We start from the raw sequence: 12,760 nt of genomic DNA on the forward strand, positions 1-12,760 counted from the left end.
ATGGTATTCTGAAATAAGACACAATAATGTGCACACCTCATGCAGTGTCATGTTTGGACCCTTTCATAGTGTTCTCTTTGTGTTTCTCTTCTGTAACCACCTGATCTGGTGAATAATTAGCAGCTCATGTACTGTGCAAAGTCTGAGAAAGGGTAATGTGAGCAGAGTGGGGAACATTTCCCAGGGGCTAAATAAACAAATCCACGAGGTCCCAAAACCATCATAGAGTTTGTCAGGAACCAGAGCCCCAAATGTCCTGACCCACCCTCCAGTGCGGGGCCCACCCTCCAGTGCGGGGCCCACCCTCCAGTGCGGGGCCCACCCTCCAGTGTGGGGCCCACCCTCCAGTGCGGGGCCCACCCTCCAGTGCGGGGCCCACCCTCCAGTGCGGGGCCCACCCGCTACAAACACGTACTCTGTGCCGTTGTTCTGGAACGGTAACAAATACAGACAACAAAATATGACGGGTTTCATCTAAAGCAGGGGTGGGTACCTCCAGTCCTCAAGGGGCAACAGCAGGCCAGGTATTAGGGATATCTCTGCATCAGCAGGGGGGGGGGGGCTCACTTAGTCTCCGACTACCTCACCTGTGCTGAAGCAGGGATATAATCATATAAGCACAACAGGGCAAGCTCTGCACATGCACTCCAGATGAGAATGATGGACGATTTAAAACTGAATTTTATTGGTATTAAACTATAATGAATGTGCACAGAAATAAACAGACATAACACGGTAGACTTAAGGTAGGGGTTAATGTATTAGTATAGCGTGAGGTAGCTGTTACCTTGTGCTACCTAACCTGTGGCGTAGCTAGACATGGGCGGGCCCCCGGGCAAAAACATTTTTCAGGGCCCCATTAATATTAATACTGACAGCTCTCCCCCTCATCATCATCAGCTCCCCCTCACCAGCTCTCCCCCCCTCATCATCATCTCCCCTCCCACCAGCTCTCCCCCCACCTCATCACCAGCTCCCCCTCACCAGCTCTCCCCCTCACCAGCCCCCCCTCCTCATCCTCAGCTACCCCTCACCAGCTCTTCCCCCCTCAACAGCTATCCCCCCCATTAGCTCCCCTTCACCAGCTCCCCCCTCTAATCATCATCAGCTCCCCCTCACCAACTCTCCCCCCTCATCATCAGCTCCCCCTCACTAGCTCTCTCCCCCCCACCCACATATCAGCTCCCCCTCACCAGCTCTCTCTCTCCCCCTTAGCTCTCTCCCCCATGCCTACCCTTGGCAGGAGGAGATTACCAGAGGAGCAGCCGGCAAAGGAGCAGTGGCAGCCGACACCGGAAGTTATAAAGACTTCCGGATCAGACTGCTAGAGGGTGCTCCTCCCCTGCCTTGCTGATTCCTCTACCGGCTTCTGTTTGCCGGGGCCCCATCTCCCCCCCCCCCACCTGTCTCTACATGGGGGGGTGGGGAGCGAGTGGGCCACCCAAGAGTGCAGGCCCCCGGGTATAGCTATGCCCCTGTACCTAACGCTATACTAATACAGTAACCCCTACCTTAAGTCTATTACCATGCTCATCAAGAACTAGGATTACACGGTTGCACTTACCGACAGTGACACACGACGTACCCCTACCGTTCGCCCAGACCCACCCGGAACTATTTTAAGTTACGTGTTGTCTGTTTTTTTTTCTGTGCACATTTATTTTAGTTTAATACCAATAAAATGAAGTTTTAAATCGTCCGTTATTCTCATCTCGAGTGCATGTGCAGAGCTTGCCCTTCTGTGCCAATATGATTATTGAACCTTCCTGCTTGCACCTTGGTTTTTAGTTACTATCTAACCATTAAGCCGAGCCGGAGTTTTTCTTCTATCCTGAAAACCTGACCTGTTGGTGGGGTCTTGAGTGGAGATGCCCTCCCCTGGTCTAATGCACGACATGATTAATACACAATGTGTAAAGAGACTTAAAGGGTATTAGTGAAAAAGCTCCAACCTGGGCCCAGCTCCCCTCCTCATCGTCCTGATGTTAGGTGGGTTAGGGAGGCAAAAGGACACAGAATGTTAGTTAGCGGTGTTACACTTTGCGGGATCAAGGCGCAAGGCCGCTGCGATGTCACTCCATGCCATTAACGCACCCGAGGTGCACATGCAATGAGGAAATAAATAGAAACCTCAATGAAACGCATTGAAAGACTGGGGCTGGGGGGAAGGTTTTACTGTATTATTGCTTCCAACATGAACCACAATTGATGCTGGTTTTATAAAAATGCAACATGTACACACACTTTATTTTACCTGCTGCACGCAGATAATATAAAGGAGGTTAAATGGTTTCTAATCATTTCTCCGGTTAAACCCCTTCAGTGCTGGAGGGACCCGCTTGCAAATTCTGTGGAGGCACTGCCAGCGCTGGAGAGGATAAAATCAAAAACAGCCTAATACTAAAAGAAAATCAGAATGACTACAATTCCACGCATAAAACTACACAGAGAAGGTTCACGGCATCCAAGGGAAGACACGCTACAGGACACAGCGGTGCTCAGACTAACCGTTTGTGGAGAGGCTGTAAGAGTTTCCATCTCTTCATGAGTTACCCAGACATTTCCAGTGGACTAATAGAACCAGATTGAAGCAACCACATCCAGTGAGAGGGAAGCAGTAACAAGGAGGAAAGGTGGCACAATACATAAGCAATAGGTAACATGTACGGAACAGCAGGAGCAAAAGCTACGGTCGCTAAGGCATTGAGATACATTCAATCTACACAGGATACAGGCTCACTAAAAACAGGACATTTCAACGCCTAATTAACATCACGCGGATAATTAGAAGGCTCACACTGGATAGCAGTTTGTTCAACGCCAGTATTCACTATGAGTCGTACAAGGAACCGATCATGGGAGGATCGGCCATGGGTCAGACAATGAATCGAGTCGGCACAATATGACCGTGTCCTTTATCATTTATAGCTCCACAATCATATCGGTCTCCCACCCAATCAGAAGTTCAAAGATAGGAGTTAGGTTTTACTTTGCTGTAACGGTCCCATGTAACCCCTTCCATTGTAACTGTAGCATAGAATTCATTCTTAACCCAGCATGGACAGTGTGCCTGGCACACCCTGTGCTCACGCCGATATATTCTTACCGTTCTGGAGGTGGGAGGAGCGGATGGGCTCGTCAGGGACATAATCTCCTGGATGGCGAGTCGCAGCTTCAGTCGGTGTAATGGGTTACTAATGCCGATCTCTCTCTGGATCTCGGTGTCTGATAGAGCGGACATTATAGCCCCACTTTTCACGTTGGCTCGGCAAGCAGCCACGTACCAGGCAGGCATCCCAACCCATAGCTGGCACAGAAAGATACGGCAGAAGTTAAAAGTCCATCTGCATGTTGGCACATTATCAGGGCCTCCCCGCTGCGGCAGACACTTACCTCTAACCACACAACCACCGTAGGGCCATCCCAATGTGCAAACGGCAGCCCAAGTCTGCGAGCTTCCTCCAGAAGTTCATGTCTGCAGTGGGAAGACCAGTTACAATGCAGGAGGGCTGATACGTAGCTAGCACATTACTAATACTGCAAGGGTTCACTTCCACCTCACTCCCTAAGAGGGCGAAAGCTAACACATGAATACGCTCATATTAAGAGCAGAGCACACAGCTGATGGAAGAGAAAACTAGAACCTTTGTTTTGCCAGGATCACTTAGGCCGCGGTTTATAGTCCCGGCGACATTGTGATGTCATCCGTCGCCGAAGCGATTTCTGCCTATAGTGTTAGAGGCAAGAAACGGCGACTGGGGGGTGTGGGGGGCGTGTCGTGAGCGGTTCGCCCTCATTGGCTGAACCGCTCATGTGCCCGCTGACGCCGAAAAATCAAATTTCAGTGACTTGCAGCCATCGCGCCTACTATAAGTGCACGCGACAGATTCACTTGTTTTGACACGATGTTGCATCGCCGGGACTATAAGCGCAGCCTTAGTGTGACGTCGTACTGTGGTGACTATTAGCCTGCTAACCTGTAATGTTACAGCCCGTTAATACACTAACGAACTTTCAGTATCACCAAGTATTGTTCTTTTTGAATTACGTGATATAACCCCCTGTACTGGGGGGTGGGATAAAGCTGCAAGAATGCGCTACAAAGATACAGAGAGTCGTTTTGTTAAATACACTCACAACATGCAATTGGAAACAAGGCGAAGGAAGAGGAGGAGGTGCTACACCTGCAATGTAAAGGTAACCACTGTAAAGCAGGAGATGCTGACCCTTTGTGCAGTAAAGTGATTATCAGAATAGTAAAAGTATGCATTAGCAAATAACACCCCCCCCCCCCCGAATCAATACACAAGGCTATTCACAGCAAGCAAACAGATCACAAACTTACCCTGACTTTATGCTACCAACATCCCAGGTTATAAGGGAAATAAGCAAAGACACAAAATAAACAGCTACCCAGGATAAAGCATTGCTACACTGCAACCTGTTAGTGCCACGCCAGGGATATAAACCCATCGCTCTGAGCAGCAGAGCGCTCATTCTGCAGTCATTCATTACAGCAGAACAGGGTGAAACTTCCATGCTGGCTCCTAACATATGAAAATTTCCCTTTGAGTAAATTGCCTTGTTGGTGACGGAAGTGCACTCACGGAAGTGACGTCACTACTGGCAGCAGAGGCCTCCCGCGCTCGGCGAGCATGCGCAAGAGCCGTTGCCAATGGCTCGGCGCATCTGCGCAGAAGTCGCCGCAGATGGTTCGGAGCGCCTGCGCACGCCGCCTCAGTGCTCCATTCTGGTTTCACAGTAGGCGCCGGCTGGGTGCGCGCATGCACGGACGCAGCACAGGTGGAGCGCGCATACACAGAGACTCGCACACACAGACACACACGGTTAATTCACAGTAACTATACATATAGAAGTACAAATAGGTAGAACCGGGGGTGTGCCGCGCACACATGTTCTAAGTGAAACGTCTTTGCATTTTGTCACTGAAATTGTGTTTTGATTTTTAATGAAAAACTTCACCATCACAAATACAATTTCTGTGACAAACCACGAAGACGTTTCACTTAAAATGCGCGTGCTGGGAACACACACCCTTTTTATTTTTGTAGGTGTGAATATGGGTGACCAGAGCTGAACCCCACTAATTTCAGCTGCGGCTGGGGAGCTGATCAGGCTGCAAAGTCCCCCTGCACACATTTCGGAGTCCCAGCACCCGCCCTTCTGCACAATTGGTGCACGACTGGGATTTTATTGCCTTGTTTTACTATATAGTTCAATATTAAGATGGACTTGCACATTCCTCCCTCCCCCAGGCCCCGTCAGATGAGCAGCATACATCAGGGGAACGCAAACTTTTGCAGCTGTGTCCCCCTGCCTGCTCCTCCTCGCGCCCCCCATAACTTGTTTTGCGGCGTCATGTGACGGGACCCTGTTGCCATGGAGACGGACGTGTGACGTCACTCTGTATAACACCGCGGCGGCATTTGATGCCGCGTTGCCATGGCGACGCGTCACAGCAACTCTTCTGAATCCCGGTAAGTGAGTTGCAGAGTCCTCACGCGATTCCCCGGCATTTAATTTAAATGCCTCTGCAAACGCCTGCACCCCCCAAAAAATGTCAGCGCCCCCACATTGCGCACCGCTGGCATACATGATACCATCAACAACAAAAAGGAAGCCATACTTCTTCTGCAGCTTGCGATTCTTTTCAGTCTGTCCTCCCAACTTGACAAGTCCGAGGGATTCCTGCGAAGAACTCTCAAATTCTGGGATTCCACCTACATGCCAAACAAGAGGAGAGTGTGAGGGCGGGGCGCGAGGGCGGGGCGCGAGGGCGGGGCGCGAGGGCAGGGCGCGAGGGCAGGGCGCGAGGGCAGGGCGCGAGGGCAGGGCGCTTCTTGTTCCAACATGCTTTGAAAATAAACAACAACAGCACGCAAAAGATTTGGCTTTGTGCACACATTGCTAAAAGCCAAACTACTGACCATTTCTATACCCTGAGAATATAATGATGAAAGGATGTTAATATGCCTGGGATACTTTGCACGTTTGCAAGCCCAGAATATAATCCCATCATGTTCAGCCCTCACACAGATTCGCTACACTGTCCCAGGTCCGGACTCGGACGTTAGTGGAATAACCAGGAATCCTGTTGTGACCGTCGATCCCAGCATACGGACACTAGGACATCGTGTTTCACAAGCCTTTGCACCCTAATTATTACTAGGCAGCAAGGAGAATAATGGCTCCAAACAAGATGGTGTCAGATGTAATTATGCCCAAACTGGTACATGCCTGGATAAGGCTCATCAGCTCAGCTGTGTATATAGCATGTCTGAGCAGCACCGGGTGTAACGGAAAGATACATCCCAAGGGAAGGGATTTTGAAGATTAAAGTGAACACCTCATGCTCAGAATCCCTCCTGCGTACTCCAACATTAAGACAATCTGAAAAGCGTGTATGTAGCGTGTATGTAGCGTGTGGATGGGTACTTTGTTCTGCATTTGTCAAAACTAGAATAAGCAACGCATTTTTTTAAAATCAATTTGAAATCAATAATAACCGTGCACTTTACACCATCGCCTTCTTAATGCTCAGAGGCCATGACTTAGGCTTGTTGGACAGTACGCGTTGCGCGTGTAGTTGCTATAGCGCAAGCGGTGAACCGTACGGTTAGGGGGTGTGGCTCTGACATCACAGCGTCAGGCCGCGCAGTGATTGGCTCGCAGTGCTAAAAAAACAAACACATTTCTTGTACTTTCACAGATCTGTCGCGCCAACTCTCACGGCCGTGTGTGCGTCTCAAGTATAGCAACTGCGAGCTCACCCCCTGCACGCGCTCACCCCCTGCACGCGCTCACCCCCTGAACGCCCGCGCGCTATATTACAAGCCTAATGTGCTCTACCAAGCAGAAGGGTGTTAATCAGTTGGTTTGGCAGCGGATTGGGATACACATCCTACCTGGTCCAAGTGAATCTTTCCCCATGAGTCCAGGGCGACCCTTTTCCTTTTTACCAAACAGACGACCGATGGATGACTTGATTCCTTTCTTCTTAGGGGCTTTGTTGAGCGAGTCCTGACTGCTATTACTGCTGCTAGGATTGCTCACCTGTCCATCTTGTGACCCTGTGGAACTGCAGAAGAGAATCAGAGTATTTACCAGCACTGCTCCGAGAGCGATCGTAGGGTACAGGATACAGCTCGGCAAAGGGGCAGCTTATATGGATTATCCATTCTGCTATTATTTGTTTCTTTACCAATGTGCAATATGGAACCGTTTAACTTCTCTTTATTAAACTGCATCAGATCTACTGTTTTCATGTTTGTCTCAAAAATAGTGTGGTAACTTCATTCGGGTTTTAACTACAAAATAATGTCCAACCTGAGGGCATTGATTGGGTTTGATAATCCAGGGGTGCGCAAAATTTGTGCCCTGCGTCCCCTTGCCTACTCTCCTCCACTGCTTGCCCTTACCTTGTACTAAACGTCAAATGATGCAGCGGATCATGTGACGCCGTGTTGCTATGGCGACGCGGAGTCACGTCACCCCACGGCGTCATTTGACGCGTCGCACGAAGCCATCTGAATCAAGGTAAGCGAGTTACAGAGGCTTCGCGCGGTCCCACAGCATTTAATTTAAATGCCTTGGGGGGGAAAGAGTGGGACCTCTGTAACCGCTGCGCCCCTCCCACCCCCCAAAAAAAATCTCACGCCTTCCAGTGATAATCCATTCCTCTGTGCATTGAATGTAGCTGTTACACCCCCCCCCCCCCCCCCCCCGTCCGTGCAGCTCATTAGATTAAGGAGCGACACCAACTTTCAGCTCCCGTGTGTTATTGTGGGGTTCAGTACGTACTTCCTTATGTCCCGGATGTCTTCGTGGCTCATGGTGTGCAAAGCTCCTTTATGGCCCGCATTTAGGCGAAAGGACCTGGGCGAGGGAGGGGGCGACGTTTCACATCTAATCGTAGCCTTGTCGTCTCGAGTCTCGTCTCTTGTACCTGGAGGCTGCATCGAAATGGAGGAATGAGGTCTGGCACGTCACACAACCATGAGATACAGTCGCCCTGCCTGAATTGTGCAGGAATTGCTTCTATTGGCAGCGCGCCTAGGTTCTCTCCTGGCTCAAACCCTGTATCATATCTTTCCCCTGTGAGGCGAGTCTCTCACAGCAGCGGGGGACAATTTAAATGGAGAACAGCAACGCACAACCAGAACAGTGACTCGTCCTTTCCTGGGTCTGAACCCCGTCAGGATCAATCTAAATCCGTACGGATAAAAGTACTTTCTGGCACCGGAGAGGTTAGAACTAAAGCTTGCCTGTCTATACGGGAGAGGGGCGACTTGTGGAGGCTGCACTGGCAAAGCTTCATTCAATAAATCGTGTAACCAAATACCCGACCTACACTCAGAACGATCAGGCCGCACGTGCGGGGGATGGGCCCCTCCAAAATACTGGCGGTATCTAACCAACGCCCATTATAAAGTCATTCGCTTTGCAACAGGAAATACAAGAATACGGGACAGAAATAAGGAGCGCGCGCGAGGAAAGCTCTGATCTCAGGGACACGGGTAACACTGACATGCAAAAAGCACGGCGGGTTAGTGGTTAAAATGTTACCTTTCTACGGTATTTCCTTAAGTCGCTAGGCTGAGAGAGGCGTGCAGGGAGAGAGATTAGAGGACAGCAATCAGAACACACAATTATCCCTTCATTTCCGAAAAGGCTCATATATAGATAGATAGCAGACATAAGCGGATAAAGAACATCGCCCCAGAGTCATCAAAGCATGATCCGCTGAATCGCGCCTGAACTGGCGATATCCGCCATTAACATAAATGGCAGATACCGCAAATTCAGACGCAATTCAGCTGAGCGCTCTCTGGTGACTGCAGCATTAACTGGTCATCCCATTCTTGTTGAAATATGTACATGATTTGTGTAGAAGATGCTAAAATGCAGCAATCAGGGGTAGGAGACTGCAGAAGTATGGTTACCACAAGCAGAAACCAGACACACAGAAACAGAGGCATGAGATAACGAAAGCGCAATGACAGGTGCAAGCAGTGTATCCTTCCTGGGATTATACCGGGGGAAGCGGGGCTCGGTGTGGCGGGTAATTCAGGTTATTTCTTTTGTATACTGATGTATGCATTTCCGTGAGTTATGAAGGAAGATAGGAGACTGGCAAAGGGGGGTGGGGGTAAAAAGAGAGAAACACGGTGGGGTGGGTGGGAGAGAGCCCGTGGGGGGAGAAGAGAGCCCGTGTGGGGGGTGGGGGGGTGGCGGAGGGCGAGTGAGAGGAGAGACAGGCAAGGGGGGGAGGGAGGGAGACTGGCAAAGAGGGGTGGGGGCAAGAAGAAAGAAACCCGGTGGGGTGGGTGGTGGGGGGGAGAGAGCACCCGTGGGGGAGAAGAGAGCCCGTGGGGGGGTGGGCGAGAGAGAGGAGAGACAGGCAAGGGGGGAGGGAGACTGGTGGGGGGGTCGGGGGGGAAACTCTGCAGGCTAGACTGTGGCGGGGGGGGGGGGGGGAAGGGTGAGAGAGAGGGGAGACAGGCAAGGGGGAGGGAACCCAGCAGGAGAGAGACCGATGGGGTGGGGGGTGGGAGGGCGAGAGAGAGGAAAGACAGGCAAAGGGGAGGGAATCCAGCAGGAGAGAGACCAGTGGGGGGGGGGGGGGTTGGGCGAGTGAGAGGAGAGACAGGCAAGGGGGGAGGGAGACTGGTGGGGGAGGGAACCCAGCAGGAGAGAGACCGGCGGGGAGAGACCCCGGCAGAGAGACACACCGGTGGGAGATGGTCGGCCGTTACCTGGCACAGCTGGGAGGAGTCACTACAGGAGAGGGAGCTGGGTGAGGAGCCTACACACTGACTGGGAACTGAGGGCTGCACAAAACATGCATCCGGAGATGGAGGCTAAAATAATACAACAAAACACAAATCAGACGGAGGTCAGGAGGTCATACTATGTCAGTCATAAACCGGAAAACTCAGACCGGTTTCATTTACAGTTCTGAAAGGAGAAATTGCTCCTACTCCCTTTTCCTTCGCCCCCATTGTTATTTATATTTAATTTTGAAGAGACTGGAAATGTGGGGTCCCCCTGAGCCAAAAGCCAATATTTTGTCAATCTGGGGACCGCTCCGATTCCCGATACTTACTAGTGAAGTTACTGGGTTTAAATCTCCCTTAGGGGAAACAAAATGGCCGTCAAATCTCAGGCCAATAGGAAGCTACATTATCATCAGTTGTAGCTTCCTGTTGGATGGCCATTTAAACCAGGAAGTAATACCGGTAACTTCCCCAGTAAGTATCTCGGGGGTCTCCGGAGCTGGAAATTGCGCGGTTCAGTCCTAGAAAAAAACCTGGTTCCAATCCGGTCTAAAAACGATAAATAAATAAAATAAAAAAATCGAGGTTAGTTCTGGGTGCCGGCTCTGTTAAAGGCGAATCCCACACAGTCGGCCATTTCTTAGGGGGCCGCTGAATAGGGAAGTGTTTGTCCAGCAATTGGTTTCTTATCTCCCCCCCCCCCCCCCCGTCCTTATCAGGGAACCAATAAAGATAAGGGGAGGTGGGACTCTGGCTGTACAAGCGCTCGCTCATCACACGGTGACATCACACGGTGACATCACACGGTGACATCACACAAAGAGAGCAGCCAGAGGAAATCAAATCCCTACAAAATCTAACTTTAAATATTAAAAATACTTCTAAGGCTGCGCTTATCGTGCCGGCGACGTTGTGGCAAAACAAATGTATTGCCGCCGTCACGTGCGCATATACAAGCGATGCGACGGCTTGCTCGCAATCGCTGGAAGTCGTCAATTTGATTTTTCCAGCAACCGCAGCGTGACGTCACCATCGCGTCGCTGTCGCCAGCACTATAAGCGCAGCCCTAAGTGTCAGCTTTGAGTAACAAAAGTGTTGATCACCCAGCTGAGACCCTTAAACATGTCACTGGGAGAAGAAGTTCCCTCTGGACCCGGGCAGGGATTGCGCCTCTAACGGGATGAAATGTTACAGGTTGTTACAAACCGCTTGGATTATTTATTCCCAAATCGTCTGGGGCGGTATTAAAACTATGCCATTTCACAAGCTTTTAGAGAACTTAAATAGAAAGAAAAGAAATGCAATGTTTCAGTGATGCGCACAGGAATTATTTCAGGAAAGAATTGATGTGAAAGTCAGGGGTACGCCTCTGTTTCAGGGGAGGTCACATGATCCGGCTGTAAATCAATGACTGACATAGTATGATGAAAACCAGCAATGTAACATCAAGGGAGAGGGAATGGAATCACAGCACATATTATGGCATAGGGGAAGGTTACTGCACAATACGCTTGTGGATAAGGAAGGATTGAATTTCACAGTTCAAAGACAGAAAAAGTGAGACCTGAAATGAGACCAATCCCAAATATTTCACAGTAAACGAATACAATTATTAAATGATGATCGCTTACGGTGACTGCATGGGGCCGAGGGGCTGGCCGTGTTCACCACAATCTCATTTTGCCTGTGATAATTCACCCATACCCCTCTCTGTTTCCAAACCCTCTCCCAAGGACACCCCGGCCTAGCTGTGTTTTAAAGATAATGAGCTATTCGCGTTCACAAATTACAGAAGTATGCGCGGGCGTGCTTCGTAATCCACTGGTTATTTCTGATCTCATGCCAGGGTGTCCCGAGCAGAGGGTGGAGAAACACGGACCCAAGATATCCAGAGCAGTGAATACTGACCCAAGTCACCATATAATTCATTTGCACACAGGCCAGGTAATAAGCCCACGGCACCACGTACCACAAGCCGGCTCATTTTCAGCGGGGTACAGGATCAGCATCCAGCCAGGACTAATCTCAGGTGAGTACTTACCAGAGTCATGACACCGAGTCTGTCCACTTCCCGGGCAGGACTGTGCGGCATTCTCCTGGGAGTGGAGCGGCCGCTGCCGGGGGGAGAGGATCCAGCGAGGGAAGAGCCGGTGAAAGATGGGGGGATAGAGCCCAAGGACTTGAAGCAGCCAAGATTATCCGTGCTGCCGCTGCCAACCCGGTTCTCGATCTCCTCCGCCCGCAGCTCTGTGGTTTCCTTCTCTTCTTGTATCAATCTAATGAAAGAAAGAATGAAAAGATTCTCCTCTCCAAACAGACTTTGTCCCTGGGGTTAGTTTCACGGGCTGAGAGTGGATTCATCTGCTCGTTAGGGAGGAAACATTATATACTCCTATAATACGCATGTAGAACTGGAGGCCGACATGCAACCTGTGCCTCTCACATATCTGGCATAACCACATGTAGAATAAGTGCTGTTTGCACACACAATTATAATTATTAAAAGTAGTATCTGAACATCTGTGCGAGGGAGGGGTCCCAGCACCCGCACGTCAGGGGCGGCCACCCCAGCACCCACATCAAACATCCAGAGATAAACAATCTATATATGATTATTATAATTTGTATGTTGTATTGTACTATTTGGTTTTGTAGTGTATTATATTGTGTTGTATGTTCACTGTTATAAAAATGTTGACAATAAATAAAGAATTAAAAAAATAAATTAAAAAAAACACACCCAGAGATAATGATGTCTCCTTACATTCAAACTGGTTTGTCCACAATTCATTTGTTTCAGGCTCAAAATGAGCTCTCGTTTTTGGCCTTCGCTTCTTATATCACCCATATACACTGCATATTGCGCACTGCATATTGCGCACTGCATATTGCGCACTGCATATTGCGCACTGCATATTGCACACTGCATATATGTTACTGGACCATTTCCAACAGTAAGCAGT

General features: G+C 49.8%; 1 protein-coding gene across 1 annotated transcript in view; it reads right to left on the reverse strand.

The window, feature by feature from the left end:
• Nucleotides 1–12,760, reverse strand: part of PPFIA1 (PPFI scaffold protein A1) — an 83,287-nt gene that overhangs the window by 15,975 nt on the left and 54,552 nt on the right. The window contains 9 exon segments of the mRNA XM_075567622.1: nt 1,953–1,979; nt 2,509–2,571; nt 3,107–3,307; nt 3,394–3,475; nt 5,648–5,741; nt 6,927–7,099; nt 7,822–7,973; nt 8,587–8,616; nt 11,839–12,073. Of these exon segments, the coding sequence (XP_075423737.1) occupies nt 1,953–1,979; nt 2,509–2,571; nt 3,107–3,307; nt 3,394–3,475; nt 5,648–5,741; nt 6,927–7,099; nt 7,822–7,973; nt 8,587–8,616; nt 11,839–12,073 (1,057 nt within the window).

This window comes from Ascaphus truei, chromosome 12 (assembly GCF_040206685.1).
Source record: "Ascaphus truei isolate aAscTru1 chromosome 12, aAscTru1.hap1, whole genome shotgun sequence".
NCBI lineage: Eukaryota > Metazoa > Chordata > Amphibia > Anura > Ascaphidae > Ascaphus > Ascaphus truei.